General features: G+C 38.5%; 1 protein-coding gene and 1 long non-coding RNA gene across 2 annotated transcripts; both read left to right on the top strand.

Moving 5' to 3' along the window:
* The first annotated feature begins 227 nt into the window (after positions 1–227).
* Positions 228–6,055, top strand: ORAOV1 (oral cancer overexpressed 1). The gene is made up of 5 exons (XM_014948890.1): positions 228–333; positions 1,497–1,602; positions 4,417–4,487; positions 5,452–5,569; positions 5,921–6,055. Exons 1-5 carry the CDS (start codon positions 248–250, stop codon positions 5,987–5,989), a joined length of 450 nt encoding a protein of 149 aa, XP_014804376.1. The 5' UTR covers positions 228–247; the 3' UTR covers positions 5,990–6,055.
* Positions 6,056–7,900: 1,845 nt separating this feature from the next.
* On the top strand, positions 7,901–10,754 carry LOC106892024. The gene is made up of 3 exons (XR_001412813.1): positions 7,901–7,974; positions 9,268–9,338; positions 10,303–10,754. It is a non-coding gene; the product is annotated as an uncharacterized LOC106892024 (long non-coding RNA).
* The last annotated feature ends 10,048 nt before the right edge of the window (positions 10,755–20,802 follow it).

Below are 20,802 nucleotides of genomic sequence, written 5' to 3'. Positions count from 1 at the left end.
GGGAGGACGAGGGGCCCCGTGTCCCCCCGGCAGAGTACTCTGGTGTGCTCAGAGCCATGCTGTGATTCACTCAGCAGCTGGAAAACAACAGTTTAAATTTAACATTTTTTAAATATATATATATTTATAGAAACATATGCTTATAAGTGGGCGTGGCCACTAACTCGGGTGCCTGGGGGGGGGCTTTCGCGCCTGCGCACTGGCACCACCTCTCGGCGGCCCCTCCGGCTCGCCGTCCTTTCCCGGCATGCAAAGCGGCGTCATGATGGCGACGGCGGAGGCCGCGTCTGGGAGCTCGGACATGTTCGATGAGATCGTGATGGCTGATGAGAGGTGGGGGAGCCTTGGCCGGGGCCCTGGGAGCCTCAGGGGACAGGGGGGATTCTCCGTTTGTCGCGGGTAACGGGTCGGGTTAGGGGGAGGGAGCGGAGGCCTCGACCTGGGCCTGGGCCTGGGCCTGGGCCTGGGTCTGGGTTTCCACAGTGGGGGCTGAGAGAGAAGAAGTGAGGGGCGAAGGGCGGGTAATGAGCCCGGGGAAGGGGTGAGGAAAAAGAAGAGCGGGGGAAAGTCTCCTTTCTGCTGCTGTTGAGCGGCCGACTTGCTCGATCTCGGCTCTTCCACCGTGTGTGGAAGCTCGAGCCGGAGGTGTGAGCTTGTAGCCAGCAGTGTGATTGTGGCGAAGGTACTGAGCTGGGCTGCTGAGCGCCTTGGTTTTGGCAAATTATTTGCAAATTTGGCAAATTATTATAAGAGCGTGTTTGCAAACATCACAGTGTGCCTCTCTACAACTACCTGAAAGGAGGGTGTAGAGAGGTGGGGGTCGGTCTCTTCTCCCAAGTTACAGAGGATAGGACAAGGGGTAATGGGTTCAAGTTTCAAGGGGAGGTTTAGACTGGACATTAGGAAACAATTCTTCACAGAGAGAGTGGTCGGGCATTGGAATAGGCTGCCCAGGGAGGGGGTTGAGTCACCGTCCCTGGCTGTGTTTAAGAACCGTTTAGATGTGGTGTTGGGGGATATGGTGTAGGGGAGAACTTTAGAGTAAGGTGGATGGCTGGACTCGATGATCCCGAGGGTCTCTTCCAGCTTAGATAATTCTGTGATTCTTGTGATTGCATTTTAATTTTCAATGTTATGTGATATTTCTAAATCCGGGCGGTTGCGTTTCGGAGATGGTGCACCATGGTTTTGTTTCTGTGAGTTGTTTGTGCGCAGGGTGAGTTCGACGCGACATGAAATGAAAACAGGTGATAAAAATTGGTGTGAGAACTTTAGAGAAGGGTTGATGGCTGGACTCGATGATCCCGAGGGTCTCTTCCAGCCTAGATAATTCTGTGATTCTGTAATTGCATTTTAATTTTCGATGTCATGTGATATTTCTAAATCCAGGCAGTTGCATTTTGGAGATGATGCACCATGGTTTTGTTTCTGTGAGTTCGATGCGATGTGAAGTGAAAACAGGTGATAAAAATTGGTGCGTGCTCCTGTGTTTGCAGGTTTCATGGTGAGGGGTATCAGGAGGGCTACGCTGAAGGCACTCACGTTGGGGTTGTTGAGGGACGGAGGTATGGAGCGCTCCATGGTGCCAAGATGGGGTCTGAGGTAAATGGGAAAATACTTCAGAATTGCAATGTTTTTGTCATTTGAAAACTATTATAATACAGAAACTGTTGGGCAAAGCCCAAAGTCTGAGGTCTGCTATGTTACACTGCTTTGTGTGTGCCCAAGAGAGTGTATAAAACCAGTTTAAAGGTGATATTTTGATTTAAAGGGAGGGTGGGGTGTTTTCTTATTTACCCTATCAGATTTTTATTATTTTTTTTCTCTAAGGGAGGATAATAAGAGAAAATCAAACCAGCTTGCTCAGAAAAAAAAATGATAGTGGACAGTACAGTTATTTTTATAATCCAAAACTGTGACTAAAGACCCCCCTGTGGCTTAGCATTAGGGAAAAACATGGAACGTTGAGACACTTTGAGTGGAGAACCTTTCAGAGGTCTGTGTTGCAGTCTTTGTTATTTCTAATAGTGGGAGAGTTTGGTTGAGGCCCAATTATTCCTTAGTAGATGAAGTCAGTTCTGTGTATTGCCACACAATGGCTTGCCTGAATCAGTAACAGGTGATAAAAATTGGTGCGTGCTCCTGTGTTTGCAGGTTTCATGGTGAGGGGTATCAGGAGGGCTACGCTGAAGGCACTCACGTTGGGGTTGTTGAGGGACGGAGGTATGGAGCGCTCCATGGTGCCAAGATGGGGTCTGAGGTAAATGGGAAAATACTTCAGAATTGCAATGTTTTTGTCATTTGAAAACTATTATAATACAGAAACTGTTGGGCAAAGCCCAAAGTCTGAGGTCTGCTATGTTACACTGCTTTGTGTGTGCCCAAGAGAGTGTATAAAACCAGTTTAAAGGTGATATTTTGATTTAAAGGGAGGGTGGGGTGTTTTCTTATTTACCCTATCAGATTTTTATTATTTTTTTTCTCTAAGGGAGGATAATAAGAGAAAATCAAACCAGCTTGCTCAGAAAAAAAAATGATAGTGGACAGTACAGTTATTTTTATAATCCAAAACTGTGACTAAAGACCCCCCTGTGGCTTAGCATTAGGGAAAAACATGGAACGTTGAGACACTTTGAGTGGAGAACCTTTCAGAGGTCTGTGTTGCAGTCTTTGTTATTTCTAATAGTGGGAGAGTTTGGTTGAGGCCCAATTATTCCTTAGTAGATGAAGTCAGTTCTGTGTATTGCCACACAATGGCTTGCCTGAATCAGTAGCCTTTCTGGAAATAAAAGGACTAGGGGGTGGCAGTGAAGCACGTTGACTTGTCTTATGTGTCTGGCTCAAGTTTCTCATAACATGGAGTATGTTCAGTGCTGAACACTGCAGTTACAGTATTTTTGGACCTGAACTGGATTTTTTCAGCTTTGATGGGAAGCTGCAGTACAAGTTTTTCGTGGCAGGCCTTATTTCAAGTACAGCATGACAAATCTGTGTCTGTTCGATCAGTTGAAGACCTTTGGGTAATTTGGCAATTTGCCCTTTTGATATTTTCAGGTTTCAGAAAGTTAATTACCTACAGAAGGAACAGTAGCGTTGGCATTAATCCTTTCTGAAGTGAAAAAGGTAAATTGTCAAATTCTGAAAGGATGGTTATCATAAAATTTTGGGTGTGATACAGAGACGTAGAGTGATGAAATATTTTCCTACTTAGCTTTACAACTATGTAATTCCAAGATAAGAATGTTAAACAGCAGCCTCCAAAGCTGGATAGTTTTATATAAAATGGTGCTAGACAAACCATAATAGAGAAATGCTCTAATTTGCTTATATTGGGGAAGCTCCAGAGGTTGGTAAGACTATAGACAGTGAGTCACGTTAAAAGAGAGAAAGAGGGACTTGGGTAATCTTAGACCTTTCAACCTATTTTGTGTATTGGGCAAAATTATTATACTTATCTGATAATTGCCTTGCTTGATAGAGTATTAAATGAAGACATCATAATTAAAGTGTGGGGTTTTTTCGGGCACGTTCCTCAGGCAAGCTTAGACATAGCATCTGCTCGGGCTCAAGCAGAAGATTGGCACTGCTGCCCTGTGGCATGGCAGTGCTAATTAAACTGAGAAGTCTGTGGCTAAGTGTCCAGGGGCCAGGTGTTTTTTATACCTTGCATTTACAGCAGTGGTGACTGCTATACCTGTCAGTTCTTTCCATTTACCTTGGATCTTTGAGCAGTTTTGGGACGTGCAAATCAAATTTTTGTCAGCAAAAAAATTAATTGGAAGCCTCACTTTCAAATATGCTTGAACTCTTAATGGGATGTTAAGTCCCTTATCCGTGTTTGGGCCTAAAAAGGAACCTTGTGCTTCTTTTCTGTTTCCATGCTACCATCTTGAGTTAAGCTGGTAAAATTATTTATGTATTAACTCAGAAAAAAGTGTAATTTCCTCTTTGGTTGACTTAATAGCTCCCTCAGTCCAGCTTGTGCACCTTTTTGTAGAGCTGTACGAGGGCTGCTTGAAATGACAGTGTTTCAAGAATGAACACTTACCAAAGCATCTTAAATAGGTTGTTTTCTAAATGTCTCCCTACTACCACACTTTCATAAATTTGGAGGTTCAAAGCATATAAAATATGGCTCACGTTCTGCAAAATAGTTTTTTATGCTGCATTTAAAATATTTTGTCCTCTGATGCTAGACAGATTCTCACAAGAAGTTTTTTGACTCTTGTACTGTGTAACCCAGCCCTCATTTAATTTACCCTGATTTACTGACCTTTCCAGGGTAGAAACATGTTTGTATATTCAGTGATTTGTTTCCTGAAGGATTGGATACAATGTAGTGCTTTATTTTTGTTTGACTGTATATACTACGTGTGTTTATTTTGTTTCCCTCCTGACATTCTGATAAATTCACAGATTGGCTGCTACCTTGGATTTGCCTTGACGTGGCAGTGTCTGCTCCAGAAATGCACGGATGAAAAGAAAAGGTAAGGTTAAAAAACCTCTCCTTTTCATTTAATTCTGTTTCAAATTATGGTGTTCAGTTTTGCCTCTTCCCCAGTACAGAGGAAATAGTGGAAAACAAGAAGAAATGTGAACAGAGGGCCACTGGGGTGGTATCATGTGCTGGACCATGTGATAGTGAAAAGATAATAAGGGAACTTGGTTTCTTCAGCCTGGAGAAGAGAAGACAAGAGAGATCCCTGGTTGAACCACAGAAGGGGAAGTTCTAGATAAGGTGGAGACATGTTCCTTGCAGAGCTGCACCGCGAAAGGACAACAGGCAACTTTTACAACTTGAAACAAGTTCTAATGGAGCATAAGGAGAAGGTCCTTTCCAGTGCAACCAGCTAAACGCTGGGGCAAGTTATCCAGAGAGACTCTACAAGTTCCATCTTTGTAGATTTTCAAAATCTGGTTGGAGATAGCACTGAGCAACCTCATCTAGCTTTGAAGTTAGTCCAGCTTCTGCAAAAAGTGGCCTACGTGACCTTCCAACCTACATTTTTCTATGACTTTCATTCTTTTCTCCTTATAAATTCTTTTCTATCCACTTTTGATTATTTTACCCAACAGAATTGCCACCATACTGTCAACCATTTTGATAAGTGTTCTGGTGAGCTTTATGTATTGCACTTCTTTATTTTGCTCAGTTGTGTAGTCAATATTTCTGAAGATTTGTGAATATTTCTCAACTTTTGGCAGGTGAGTTAAAAGGGAGACTTAACTTTGTCAGTTGTGTTACAGCTTAATTTCTGATTATGGCTTAAATGTGTATTAAATACACACTCTCAGTGAGCTAAATGGGAGAAGCTGAATGAAAAAGAAGGCTGGGTTCTATGCTCTGAATTATTATATATAAGTATTAGTGTAATTTTCATGTTGAGAGGTTGAAAAAAGCATCTGTAGTAGGCTCATTGTTTTTTCTCTTTTGATTTTTTTTTCTGGTAGCAAAAAGATAAGGGCTCTGGATTCATTAATAGGGATGATACAGAAATTCCCATATGAAGACCCCACATATGATAAGCTGCAAGAAGATCTGGAAAAAATCAGAGGAAAATTTAAACAGGTTTGTAGGATTAAGTTGTTATTTTAGCACAAAATGGCATTACTTTCTGAAAATATTTAGTCTCTACATCTGCTCAAAAATACAGTATTTGTGCGGAGCGATTATTGTTCTCCTTTTGGAATCATAGTAAAAATACTTCAAATAAAGTGAATTAAGTGAAAATGCTTGAAAATTCCCTAACCTAACAAATGCAATATAAAGGAAAAGTATCCTTTAAATGAATTGAAAATATTATTTGACAATGAATTACAAATGGAACCAGAAGAAGAGAAATGGAGAAATTGGGAGTTTTGTTGGACGTTCTTCTTGAAAAATAGATGCTTTGAAACGCTTTCATGTATTCTTTTTTAGGTTTGTTCAATGCTAAACATTCAGTCTGATTTTAGAATTGGTACTGAAAGATCTTCACTAACATTTTGAATATAACAGATGAAGATAAATGTGGATGACCAAAGAAGAAACATTAAAGAACAGATAACTGGAAAAGTGTTCATCTATTCTTATTTTAAAATCAAAACAGTGATTTTGAGAAGTGCTAGATACTGAGGGGGAAAGGGAAAAGCATTGAACTTGCAGTAGTACTTCCCGTGTGTCATTTTACATTTATTATCTTCAGGTTTTATTTAGGATCACTGAAACACCAGTGTCCAAACCTGTTAATAGAAATATAACAAATATTTCTACTTATTGTTATTTGTTATTAATATAATTCCTCACTAGCCTTGCACCGATAGCCTTCCTCAAAAGGAAAATGTGCATTTGCAAAGTTTCCTTATGTAAAGGGTGTATGTTATTTAAAAATCTGTGTATACAGATGATTCAGTTTACACAATGTGTAAATATTGTAGGTGAAGTAAAATACAATCAATTGCCTGCAGGCTTTGCAGTAGGAAGTATTTTTGTAGGTAAAGGGTAGAATGATAAATGAAGCCAGAATGTGAAGGAGGGGGGTTAAGATTCCTGCTCCTAAAGTAGCTGTAGCTCAGAACGTGATGTTTGAACTTTCCACTAGTTCTCCAGATTGGTGGGGTTTTTTTCCCCACACTGGATCAGTGCCCCCAAAAGATAAACCCAAAATGCTAGCAATTTAAGTGATCAGTGAGAGAAACATGGCTACTAGTTGTGGTACTCATTTATTATTTATTAATACATTTTATCGAGAAATAGCTTTTTATTTTCCAATCTTGAAAATACACTTTTTAGTCCAAAAAATGGATGCTGTCGGCTAAACGTCTTCAACTATGTTAGTTTAAGAGAAATACAGTTATTTTACCTGAAAGATGTTTTAGGTTGGGCTGCTAGATGTCATTGCATACTATTTGCAATACAATTTTATAATGAATTATAGAAGACCTTTCATCAATTGTAACATATATGTGTCTGGTGAAGTGCTTGGTGGCTTAGTGTGGCCTCATAAAGAGATTTGAACTCCTGTGGATATCAAAAGCTATATGGATGTTTTAATGTGGCCATAACAGCACTACTTTGTGCCATCTAGACCTCAATTCTGTTTTGCTTGTACAGCTTTTTTATAATAAATAAGAATATTTTTTTAATACAAGAAAATAAGGAACGTGAATTTTGAAAACATTCGCTGTCTATTCACATCTGGGATATGAAGGACATGCTTTCTGTCTGCTATGTTACACTGCTTTGTGTGTGCCCAAGAGAGTGTATAAAACCAGTTTAAAGGTGATATTTTGATTTAAAGGGAGGGTGGGGTGTTTTCTTATTTACCCTATCAGATTTTTATTATTTTTTTTCTCTAAGGGAGGATAATAAGAGAAAATCAAACCAGCTTGCTCAGAAAAAAAAATGATAGTGGACAGTACAGTTATTTTTATAATCCAAAACTGTGACTAAAGACCCCCCTGTGGCTTAGCATTAGGGAAAAACATGGAACGTTGAGACACTTTGAGTGGAGAACCTTTCAGAGGTCTGTGTTGCAGTCTTTGTTATTTCTAATAGTGGGAGAGTTTGGTTGAGGCCCAATTATTCCTTAGTAGATGAAGTCAGTTCTGTGTATTGCCACACAATGGCTTGCCTGAATCAGTAGCCTTTCTGGAAATAAAAGGACTAGGGGGTGGCAGTGAAGCACGTTGACTTGTCTTATGTGTCTGGCTCAAGTTTCTCATAACATGGAGTATGTTCAGTGCTGAACACTGCAGTTACAGTATTTTTGGACCTGAACTGGATTTTTTCAGCTTTGATGGGAAGCTGCAGTACAAGTTTTTCGTGGCAGGCCTTATTTCAAGTACAGCATGACAAATCTGTGTCTGTTCGATCAGTTGAAGACCTTTGGGTAATTTGGCAATTTGCCCTTTTGATATTTTCAGGTTTCAGAAAGTTAATTACCTACAGAAGGAACAGTAGCGTTGGCATTAATCCTTTCTGAAGTGAAAAAGGTAAATTGTCAAATTCTGAAAGGATGGTTATCATAAAATTTTGGGTGTGATACAGAGACGTAGAGTGATGAAATATTTTCCTACTTAGCTTTACAACTATGTAATTCCAAGATAAGAATGTTAAACAGCAGCCTCCAAAGCTGGATAGTTTTATATAAAATGGTGCTAGACAAACCATAATAGAGAAATGCTCTAATTTGCTTATATTGGGGAAGCTCCAGAGGTTGGTAAGACTATAGACAGTGAGTCACGTTAAAAGAGAGAAAGAGGGACTTGGGTAATCTTAGACCTTTCAACCTATTTTGTGTATTGGGCAAAATTATTATACTTATCTGATAATTGCCTTGCTTGATAGAGTATTAAATGAAGACATCATAATTAAAGTGTGGGGTTTTTTCGGGCACGTTCCTCAGGCAAGCTTAGACATAGCATCTGCTCGGGCTCAAGCAGAAGATTGGCACTGCTGCCCTGTGGCATGGCAGTGCTAATTAAACTGAGAAGTCTGTGGCTAAGTGTCCAGGGGCCAGGTGTTTTTTATACCTTGCATTTACAGCAGTGGTGACTGCTATACCTGTCAGTTCTTTCCATTTACCTTGGATCTTTGAGCAGTTTTGGGACGTGCAAATCAAATTTTTGTCAGCAAAAAAATTAATTGGAAGCCTCACTTTCAAATATGCTTGAACTCTTAATGGGATGTTAAGTCCCTTATCCGTGTTTGGGCCTAAAAAGGAACCTGGTGCTTCTTTTCTGTTTCCATGCTACCATCTTGAGTTAAGCTGGTAAAATTATTTATGTATTAACTCAGAAAAAAGTGTAATTTCCTCTTTGGTTGACTTAATAGCTCCCTCAGTCCAGCTTGTGCACCTTTTTGTAGAGCTGTACGAGGGCTGCTTGAAATGACAGTGTTTCAAGAATGAACACTTACCAAAGCATCTTAAATAGGTTGTTTTCTAAATGTCTCCCTACTACCACACTTTCATAAATTTGGAGGTTCAAAGCATATAAAATATGGCTCACGTTCTGCAAAATAGTTTTTTATGCTGCATTTAAAATATTTTGTCCTCTGATGCTAGACAGATTCTCACAAGAAGTTTTTTGACTCTTGTACTGTGTAACCCAGCCCTCATTTAATTTACCCTGATTTACTGACCTTTCCAGGGTAGAAACATGTTTGTATATTCAGTGATTTGTTTCCTGAAGGATTGGATACAATGTAGTGCTTTGTTTTTGTTTCACTGTATATACTACATGTGTTTATTTTTTTTCCCTCATGACCTTCTGATAAATTCACAGATTGGCTGCTACCTTGGATTTGCCTTGACGTGGCAGTGTCTGCTCCAGAAATGCACGGATGAAAAGAAAAGGTAAGGTTAAAAAACCTCTACTTTTCATTTAATTCTGTTTCAAATTATGGTGTTCAGTTTTGCCTCTTCCCCAGTACAGAGGAAATAGTGGAAAACAAGAAGAAATGTGAACAGAGGGCCACTGGGGTGGTATCATGTGCTGGACCATGTGATAGTGAAAAGATAATAAGGGAACTTGGTTTCTTCAGCCTGGAGAAGAGAAGACAAGGGAGATCCCTGGTTGAACCACAGAAGGGGAAGTTCTAGATAAGGTGGAGACATGTTCCTTGCAGAGCTGCACCGCGAAAGGACAACAGGCAACTTTTACAACTTGAAACAAGTTCTAATGGAGCATAAGGAGAAGGTCCTTTCCAGTGCAACCAGCTAAACGCTGGGGCAAGTTATCCAGAGAGACTCTACAAGTTCCATCTTTGTAGATTTTCAAAATCTGGTTGGAGATAGCACTGAGCAACCTCATCTAGCTTTGAAGTTAGTCCAGCTTCTGCAAAAAGTGGCCTAGGTGACCTTCCAACCTACATTTTTCTATGACTTTCATTCTTTTCTCCTTATAAATTCTTTTCTATCCACTTTTGATTATTTTACCCAACAGAATTGCCACCATACTGTCAACCATTTTGATAAGTGTTCTGGTGAGCTTTATGTATTGCACTTCTTTATTTTGCTCAGTTGTGTAGTCAATATTTCTGAAGATTTGTGAATATTTCTCAACTTTTGGCAGGTGAGTTAAAAGGGAGACTTAACTTTGTCAGTTGTGTTACAGCTTAATTTCTGATTATGGCTTAAATGTGTATTAAATACACACTCTCAGTGAGCTAAATGGGAGAAGCTGAATGAAAAAGAAGGCTGGGTTCTATGCTCTGAATTATTATATATAAGTATTAGTGTAATTTTCATGTTGAGAGGTTGAAAAAAGCATCTGTAGTAGGCTCATTGTTTTTTCTCTTTTGATTTTTTTTTCTGGTAGCAAAAAGATAAGGGCTCTGGATTCATTAATAGGGATGATACAGAAATTCCCATATGAAGACCCCACATATGATAAGCTGCAAGAAGATCTGGAAAAAATCAGAGGAAAATTTAAACAGGTTTGTAGGATTAAGTTGTTATTTTAGCACAAAATGGCATTACTTTCTGAAAATATTTAGTCTCTACATCTGCTCAAAAATACAGTATTTGTGCGGAGCGATTATTGTTCTCCTTTTGGAATCATAGTAAAAATACTTCAAATAAAGTGAATTAAGTGAAAATGCTTGAAAATTCCCTAACCTAACAAATGCAATATAAAGGAAAAGTATCCTTTAAATGAATTGAAAATATTATTTGACAATGAATTACAAATGGAACCAGAAGAAGAGAAATGGAGAAATTGGGAGTTTTGTTGGACGTTCTTCTTGAAAAATAGATGCTTTGAAACGCTTTCATGTATTCTTTTTTAGGTTTGTTCAATGCTAAACATTCAGTCTGATTTTAGAATTGGTACTGAAAGATCTTCACTAACATTTTGAATATAACAGATGAAGATAAATGTGGATGACCAAAGAAGAAACATTAAAGAACAGATAACTGGAAAAGTGTTCATCTATTCTTATTTTAAAATCAAAACAGTGATTTTGAGAAGTGCTAGATACTGAGGGGGAAAGGGAAAAGCATTGAACTTGCAGTAGTACTTCCCGTGTGTCATTTTACATTTATTATCTTCAGGTTTTATTTAGGATCACTGAAACACCAGTGTCCAAACCTGTTAATAGAAATATAACAAATATTTCTACTTATTGTTATTTGTTATTAATATAATTCCTCACTAGCCTTGCACCGATAGCCTTCCTCAAAAGGAAAATGTGCATTTGCAAAGTTTCCTTATGTAAAGGGTGTATGTTATTTAAAAATCTGTGTATACAGATGATTCAGTTTACACAATGTGTAAATATTGTAGGTGAAGTAAAACACAATCAATTGCCTGCAGACTTTGCAGTAGGAAGTATTTTTGTGGGTAAAGGGTAGAATGATAAATGAAGTCAGAATGTGAAGGAGGGGGGTTAAGATTCCTGCTCCTAAAGTAGCTGTAGCTCAGAACGTGATGTTTGAACTTTCCACTAGTTCTCCAGATTGGTGGGGTTTTTTTCCCCACACTGGATCAGTGCCCCCAAAAGATAAACCCAAAATGCTAGCAATTTAAGTGATCAGTGAGAGAAACATGGCTACTAGTTGTGGTACTCATTTATTATTTATTAATACATTTTATCGAGAAATAGCTTTTTATTTTCCAATCTTGAAAATACACTTTTTAGTCCAAAAAATGGATGCTGTCGGCTAAACGTCTTCAACTATGTTAGTTTAAGAGAAATACAGTTATTTTACCTGAAAGATGTTTTAGGTTGGGCTGCTAGATGTCATTGCATACTATTTGCAATACAATTTTATAATGAATTATAGAAGACCTTTCATCAATTGTAACATATATGTGTCTGGTGAAGTGCTTGGTGGCTTAGTGTGGCCTCATAAAGAGATTTGAACTCCTGTGGATATCAAAAGCTATATGGATGTTTTAATGTGGCCATAACAGCACTACTTTGTGCCATCTAGACCTCAATTCTGTTTTGCTTGTACAGCTTTTTTATAATAAATAAGAATATTTTTTTAATACAAGAAAATAAGGAACGTGAATTTTGAAAACATTCGCTGTCTATTCACATCTGGGATATGAAGGACATGCTTTCTGCTGACATTTTTGGATTTTGGACTCGGATTTAAGAACAGTTTTGACTGTATGGAGGAAGTTGTCTGCTGACATTTTTGGATTTTGGACTCGGATCTAAGAACAGTTTTGCTGACTGTATGGAGGGAGTTGAGTGCATATATATCTATTTATTTCAAAATAGTCTTAATTTTTGTCTATTTCCTGAGTATGCAAGTATACCACTCAGAGGCTTTTCTTAATAACTGGTTGCCTTTTTTGTTTGTTTGTTACAGCTTTGATACACATAGTGAGTATCAGGGCCATCTAGTGGAGGAAGTGGTTGTGTTGTGTAAGAAATAGATGATAAAAGTTCACAAATGTATAGATAGAAATTGTTAAAATAGAGCACAGTACATACGTACACATGATACAGCTCTTGAGTACAGTTGGCTTTTAGTTGTTAGGCAGCTAAACCACTGGGACACAGAACAAGCACCAGACTGCAAGTACCTGAAAATAGAAGCAAAAGAAAATAGCACACCCTGTAATCTCAGTACATAAATAGACACGGAACAAAAAGACCACATGCTGGAAAGAAGAAAGCTAATTTGACTTTATATCACTTCAGAGAAGTCCAAATTTGAAAAGGTTGTCCCTGCATCCACAAACCAGTTTCTTTTTGCAAATCGAAGTATTTTACCTGTTTAAAGTAATGAAAGGTACTCTGTCATTAACTTTGACTCAAAATATTTTTTGTTGAAATCCATGAATTATGCTTTAAATAAACTCCCCCTGGATCTTGGTCTAAAAAAAAGGCAGTTTTGTTGTTCTTCTGAATGATAGTACAAAGAGAAGTAAATGCTGGAGGTCTGAGTACTCATGTTTTAAAATGTGGCATTTTTTGGAATCTTTGTACTTGGTTTACACAAACATATGTAAAAGCAGCAAGGGAGGGGATGCGAGAGCTCAAAGTATCTGAAGCATTTGATTACTAGAAGTGTATAATATGTAAGTTGTATGCAAAATATTAGATTGCATCGAAAACAAAATTATTTTTGTTCGACCGAGGAGAGAAAGGGTTTTCGCAGATCAAGTGGTTAATGACTGTTGCTTTGAAAATGGGTTTGGTGGCTAATTTTCTTGTATTGCTTTGATTTTATTTATAACAATTAAATTTACATTATTAGAATAATTTCTTTCTCTCTATAAAATATATATAGACATATTTAACTATAAAGATTGTAGCAACCAGGATTTCAAACTGGGATATGGCGGGTTTAGGGTTACCTGTTAGATCTTTAATTTAGCTCCATATGTGTGTACATACTGATGGAGTCTCTTATTCCATGTATTTTTCGGAGTATCTTCTGTCTCGAGTCTTGTATGGGCCATGATGGTGTTTATTAAATGAGATACAGTTAAAAATTCTGTTGGATATGTAGCTCTGTACTTTCTTCGGTGCCAACTTTTTAAACTGTTTTCTGCAACGGAGTTGGGGGGTTCTCTGTGATGTTCTGGGCTGTAACAGTGGAGTCTTCACATCATTTTATAGCTTATTTACAGCTAAGGAGTTAAAGCCCAGGTTGTGTCAAGAACATTTGATTTGCCTTAACCCATGTGAGATGAGTAACGTGACTTGTTCCAACTAATTTTGCATTTTGAGTGCTTGAATACTTCAGAATGTGCTTCTTGCCAACTTCAAGAGCGGCTTTGAGTACCCGGCTTTTTCAATGTTTGTATTTTTGCCTGTGTTTCTCAGATCAGTCACCTAGAAAATGAGGACCATTACAGTTAGCAAACACCTGTGCAAAATGTGTGCTTAAGCCAGCTAAGATGCTAGTGGGGATAAAAGAAAAACCATCAGAATTTCAAAAACCAATATTCAGTTTTGTGAGATATAAGCAGTGCTTAAGCCAGCTAAGATGCTAGTGGGGAAAAAAAAAATCAAAATTTCAAAAAACAGTATTCAATTTTGTGAGATACAAGCGTATCGTGTCTTTTCATTCCATGCCTTTCGTGTTATATCTTCCTAAAATCTGTAACAAATGAAAACCAATTCTTATAAATGGGTTTGTTAGTTTCACAGCCTGCTGACTCATCCTGTGTCTTGAATGGTCAGGACTCTGGTGGAAGCAAGTGTTACACTGTAATTAAAGCCTCTATCTGAAGATCTGTGCACCAAGAGGGTGAATAAAGCTTCTGTGGACCACGGTCATTCAGACATTTCCTGGTTTGAATGCTTGACTGTGCAACTTAAGTGTTGTTTTAGAGACTGGGTGGAAAAGATACAGAGGGCAGGGAGAAATGCAGTCTTGTAGATTACAATATTGGCTATTAATAAAAGTGGGACATAGTGGTTGTGGCTCTGTGCTGTATCATCAGAGAGGTTTGAAATTTTGCAGAAGTACTTGGTCTGTTAAGAACATTTAAGGTAGAAAATTTCTGCAAAAAGATTATTGAAGTTGCTAAGACTTGAAAGGAGATTGCTGTGTTCACCACCTCTAGTTGTTGCTCAGTAGTTAGGGAGGAATGTCTGAAACATTTACCTTACAAATTTCTGACTTGCCTGGGCTGCGTTCTGGCTTGTTTTGTTTCTTCATCATCATCTCAGCTGAAGCTGTAGAATCCAGAATTTTATTAAAAGGTGGATACAGAGGTAATTACTGCTAGTGTACTGAAGTCAATGTAGTCCAGAAAACTCGTAATTTTTCTTTCTGTGATACGTGATGAGTACAAGAAATAGTGAGTTTTGAGGCACCAGCAGAGAAAGGTAAACTTTGACTCCAGTGAATTCATTCCCTGCAGAATTGCATGCTGATTCATTGCTGGGATCATCAGCTGTTAATACCAAATTAGCCATCACTAGAACATGTAAATCTAACTTTGTAGATTATCTGTGTCATTGTACTACATCAGTACAGTAACATAGCCAACATAGGAGACTTTGGAAATCTTTATTAACATAAAGTAGTACTTGTTCATTCTCATGAAATATACGAAAGGTAAAAAACATTCACCATAGTAAGTGCCAGTTGATTTGGAAGTGACTTGCTGTATAGTGTTTTTAATTGTTCTGTCATATTTCTTACACGGAATGACATGTTGCTGGTCAATTACATGTGTATATCTGTTTTTGGCACAGCAAAACTGTCTACAGAAGATTTCTGAATAGGTATAAGAAATAGCATATAGCTTTTGTCTAGAGAAATTAGAAAGCTTGGTTGCAGTTGTGCAGAATTTATGTGGATGGCCTCTGAAATAGTGGTATACTGACTGAAAGAATTAAATTGATACTTGTTTAAAATAAAATTACAGAGTTTATGTCTAGCAGAATGTTTAGGGAGGAAGAAGATTGATTATTCAGTGTGCACACCAAACAGAATCAAAAGTATTTGTCACTGTCTCTCATTTTTGATTGTTTAGCAGCGTATTTTGCTGTTTTATCTTGGTGTAATAATAATTACAATTTTTAACCTTCGGCATCTTCAGGATTCTGGGGAATAATCACCACTGCATGGAATCTTTATTGATTGTAGGAACTGTGAGTCAGCAACCCTTTAATTTTTTTAGTTGCAGCTATTGTTCCAGCAGCAAGCTTTGCTGCTATTGTCCACTGTTTGTCCAGCTCACGTTTACTGGACTGTGGGAACGGATTAGGGTTTCATGGCTTTTTTTTCCTTCTTGCATAAACTCTTGATCAAAGACATTCCTTGGATGACAAAACACTGTATACTGTGTCACACAGTCCTGACCAGACTGCACGAACAGTAGTTTAAAAACACATGCCTACATTGTTCTCTAAACTGGCCTTTTTTTTTTTTTTTTTCTGCAATGTATGTGCAGACATTGAATTTTTGAGACCCCATTTACCTCCTTGAAAAAACACACATACAGAAGTTATTGTTAATAAGCATTTGACAGTTTTTGAAATACAAGTAAAAACCAAATGCCTAGTTGAAACTAAGAATCAATATAATAGTATGGCAACTTTTAAGCAGAGCTAGAGGTTATGTCTGCAGTGTGTTTCCTTCTTGAGGAGACCTTGGTCATGCTGCAGTTAGCCAAGTGCTCTGTGAGCCTAAAACCACATGGGGTTATGACATCATTTTCTGTGTCATATGCAAAGCACCTGAGTAAGATGGAGTACAATTTGGGAATTCCTCACCCTGCTTCACCACAGGTGTGGTGTTAGAACCACATGTTGAGGATCTGGCCCGTTATAGTCGCGTGTCGTGCTCTGTGTTAGAACCACATGTTGAGGATCTGGCCCATTATAGTCACATGTCGTGCTCTTTTAAGTTCTCTTATGCACTAAGATGAGGACTAACTTCACAAAAATCCAGTAGCATCATTATTTCTTAAAGTAATGATAAAGAAAAATCTGGAGAGACTTTTTCAAGGAGCTGTGTCTTGTGATTTGCCTGAAGTTCTTGAGCAGAAGACACCTTAAGCAGGTTTACAGAGGGATTTGAAAACCTGGAGGACTATATTTAGGTGATTGGAAAGTTGTTTGAGGATGAGAGAACACTTGTGTTCCCACAAACATGTGAGGCTTTGCCTGTGCTTGTTTGACTCTGCAGCATTGTTGAATGCTATCATGCAGGAGTGAAGGCAGGTGAGAAGATATTGTCCATAAGGGAGGAACCTTTCTGATCCTTTGCAGTCCAAGAGTCTCCGTGAAAAGAGACACCTGAATTAATATGTGGCTGATTGATATATTCTCTAAAAGGAACAAAAGTGGTCATAGTGAATGATTGAAACAGCTACAGAAATATTGAGTCAAAACCATGAAATAAATGCATTGTGTCTATAAGAAATAATGTTTACTTTGGGGCAAATCACTGTAGCCTTCTGAAAATCTTGGGAAGATGGTTGTGTCTATGCATATAAAAAGATCATAGCTCTATGTCACAGTGTAGGTTTGCTGAAGATTTAAAGTAGCCAACAACCAAACGTAAAGAACTATGGTCCGTGAGTGTTCAAGGAGCAAAAAAAGCAGTAATACCCTGTATTCAAACAATCTATAGTGATAAAATCTACTAAAAGGAGAAATAAAACATCAAAAAGCTCAATTGCCCGTTTCAGACAGTTTGCCATCAGTGTAGTGACTCGGGACATTAGGTCACTCGTTGGGTGCTGGCTCGGGTGAGTTGTTGTAATGCTCTAGTGGTGGTTTAGTTGATGGTGGTTTGTTAGATGCTTTGCCCATCTCAGCCCAGCTCCTTGAAGACTGGTGCTAATGTCAAAAATAACGTCCTTACAGTGGGTGACGTGGTAGCTGTTGTAGGAAAACAGGTGTTTACTGGAGTGTAGCTTGTGGATGGGTTAAGGCGAGTGTCAAAGGGTGGTCAGGTGGGATGGATGAAATAAAATGGCACCGCTCAGCAACATATAATCTAATATTTATTTACTTAGCAGTTGGAAATGGTGAGTGGGTAGCTATTTCATTGTGTGCTGCACACAGTACGCACACAAATCAAAGCCCTAGACCTTCGCCACATGGACCCAGGAGAAGAGGGCTCCAGAGAACCACTCAGGTCCTGGCTTGGAGCTTGGCCCATGCATATAGCGATTCTTCCTTTGGTTCAGTTTTCTGCCTGGTATTCCTTATCTGTACTCAGAGCTCCTTCCGACCCCGAGGGGTTACCCTTTTAACCAGATATTGCTTTATATATTTGTCAGCACAAGCAGTCCCAGGCCATTCTCTCTGACTTTTTCCATATCTAAGGCCAGTTACTGGTGGGGAGGAGGTTCTTACCACCTTCTGGTCGCCCAATGCAAAACTGTTACCAAGTGTGAATTTAGCAACAGTTGCCTAATGAAGTTCTTATTTTGCTTCTTTGTTTTCCAGTTCAGGCTACTTTAGTCAGAGCTGAGCAGATGTAGGCAAGGTCTCATTTCACTGGGCAGTCTTTGGCTTTCAGGTAGACTTCACCCCTCCACAGATACGTTAGCAGGGAAGATTGTACTATGACTGTCCATTAGCATATATTTTTAATATGATGGGAATATAATTTTCTACTGCAGTCTTCAAGTAAGTGGACAGACAGACTGGTATTCTGGTTTTGAGATGGATCGTCGTGTGTGTCTTTTTTCTAATCAGATATAAACACTACTTTTTGTATTTCTTCAAGGATATTATCATAACTAAGAAAAGTAGAACTGTTGTTGCATTGATCTGTGTATGATAGTGACTGCTCCTGAAAAGCTTGGGCCTGTTCTGTGAAGGAATTACTTGATGCTTGATGACCATGCTAAAAACATCTTCAGGAGTTCAGTAGACGTGGTTGTGTACCCCTGGAGCAGATCTGTTGCCCACACACTGTGGTGGTGCTTCTGCATCAGCAGGACCTACACAGAGTGAGGATGCTGCCTGTGTGCTTTGCTCCTGAGTTGCTGTGAGCACAGTCTTCCTGCCAGTACTTCCCTCCTCAGGTGAAAGCCCTCAGGAAAATGATGGCTGTGAATAATTTGTTACTTCCCTGAAATATGAGGCTTTTTAATACATAGTCTTCACACAGGCAAAAAGTGGGGCTCTGTGGATGCTAATAGGATCCCCAAGAAACTATTTCTCTTTTCCTTCTTTAGTGTCTATCACACTGAAGAAACAAAAGGGTAACTTCTGCCTTGCTTCTAAGTTTGTACTCCTTGACCCTAAAGAGCAAAACCAAAGTCTGGGAAGTCTCACATTATCAGTGCAATCCAGTTGACTAATTTGCAATCCCTTTCTCAATCATTTGATTGGAATATCGTGTGGAATTCAAGTCAAAAGCCAGATGGGAATCTTTGTTTGCCATGCCAATGCAATTACTATTATCAATTATATTTGTGGGATTGTAAAAATACTATGTTTGTCTGAAGAGATACATTTCCCATAAAACGATGCTGGCAGGAATTCATTAAAATGCCATCATTTATAGCTTTACTGCCTTTGTCCCATTGTAGCTTTTCAATGACATTGCCAGGAATCTTTATCAGAGTATCTAGCCCACATGCCTGGGTCATTCCTGTGACTCCTTTGAAATAATAGCTCCAAGCTTCACTTTCTCCTCTATCTTCCGGAGTTTTCTATCACTTAAAATGCCAGATATGCTTGAATGTAAATGGATTCCAAGTTTTTACATTTAACAGATCTTCTTTAATAAAGAGTATGTGAATTTAAGCGTTTGTTAAAGGTCCAAGCTTGTCAATCAGTCTGAAATCAGCAATGGAATTGAGGAGGTTTTTGGGAAGTTTTTCTGTGTACACGTCTCAATCTGATGTAAGAAAATACAGTATTTTTCCCTTCCATAAGCTGCAGCATAGCCTAGCTGAACATGCATATTTTTAATAGCCTATAGTAAATTGTTTTTCTTGCTACATTCTTGTCTTTCTGCCCTTTGCGATGCAAGTAATACTGGCATAGTTCACCCAACATTCAAATTTAGTAGTCTGCATTTAGAGATGATGTTTGAGAGAAGGAAAATGTAAATAACAGAGCTGACTGTGGGCTTAAACCTAGTTAAGTCACACAACACTTCATTGGGTTTAAGGAACATACAAGAGATAAGAAAGGCAAAACCCACTTAACATGTTCAACAAAATGCAGGTTTAAATTTCTCACTGAATAATTTTTATTTTTTTTATCAGCAAAAAGGCTTTTGTCCAAAATCAGCTTTTCATAAGTACGTCTCCATTCTCAAACATTTAAAATTAGAGGGGTGATACAAAAGCAAGCCTTTATTTTTTCTTTTCCTGTTTTTTCTTTAAAATATGCAGAAGTTTTGCAGAAAACTGATAGATATGTGGAAAAAATGAGTTGTTCTTGACCAAATGAGGCCAATTTAAGCTTTGGCTTGATCTGTATTTAAAGTCACTGTGAGTCTGGTTTAGATGTTCTTCCACTGCTACACAAATCATTTTCGATGACCTCCCAGTGTGATTTAACCATATTGAGGAGCTCCCCATTTCGAATGGAAAAAATTACAGATCCCACTAGGTACTGATACCACTTCACCCGCCTGGTCTGTGATTTTACAGTAAACCACGTGGTTTGGGTTTCTTTCTGAAATGACTGGGAAACCTACAGGTTTTACAGGCTCAACTGGGATTCCGCTGATGCAGATGGTTTCCCATCTATTGGTAACGGCACCAAGACAAACTTAGTTTGCACTAGACTTTAATTAACAGGTTAGGTGTTAACTTGGGAGTTTCATTTTTCATTTCCTTCCCTGTATCTGCTGCATAGAATCAGTTGTCATGTGCAGTTTAGTCAATGAGAAACTCAGGAGGCAGAAACTAGATTTCTCATTTGCAACAGGAGGGACAAGCACTTGAAGTTTTATGTTCAGTTTTGTGGTTTTTAAGGCAGAAGTATTTTCATAGGGTAAAAAGTCAAATACATAGGTTAGAAGCTTGACCATTCTCCACTAAATATAAGCTGTTTCTGCCATGTTCAGCTCTTGTAATTGTTCATGATACACATCCCCAGTTTTCAAAGATATTTTGCGATGCAAATTGGGACACTGACTAGATTTTTTCTCATTTTATTTTATAACCATATATAATTTCCGTCTTTCTAGATCCAGTTCTTTTTTTATGTATTTTTAGTAGGCTTTTACTTTTTTCTGGTTTATGCCTTATTATCTTAGGGATACAACAGTAAGACAAAAAGCTGTGTTACGAGGGGAAAGGAAGGAAAAGGCGGCAGGTTAACCTTACTGCTTTTAAAACAAACCATCTTCTGTCAAGGTGGTCTAGGATACAAAACTTCATGCTGATAAATAAACACAAAGAAGCATTCTGTACCAC

Source organism: Calidris pugnax, unplaced genomic scaffold, assembly GCF_001431845.1.
Source record: "Calidris pugnax isolate Ruff unplaced genomic scaffold, ASM143184v1 scaffold107, whole genome shotgun sequence".
Classification (NCBI taxonomy): Eukaryota; Metazoa; Chordata; class Aves; order Charadriiformes; family Scolopacidae; genus Calidris; species Calidris pugnax.
This window is presented reverse-complemented; position numbering and strand designations above follow the sequence as displayed.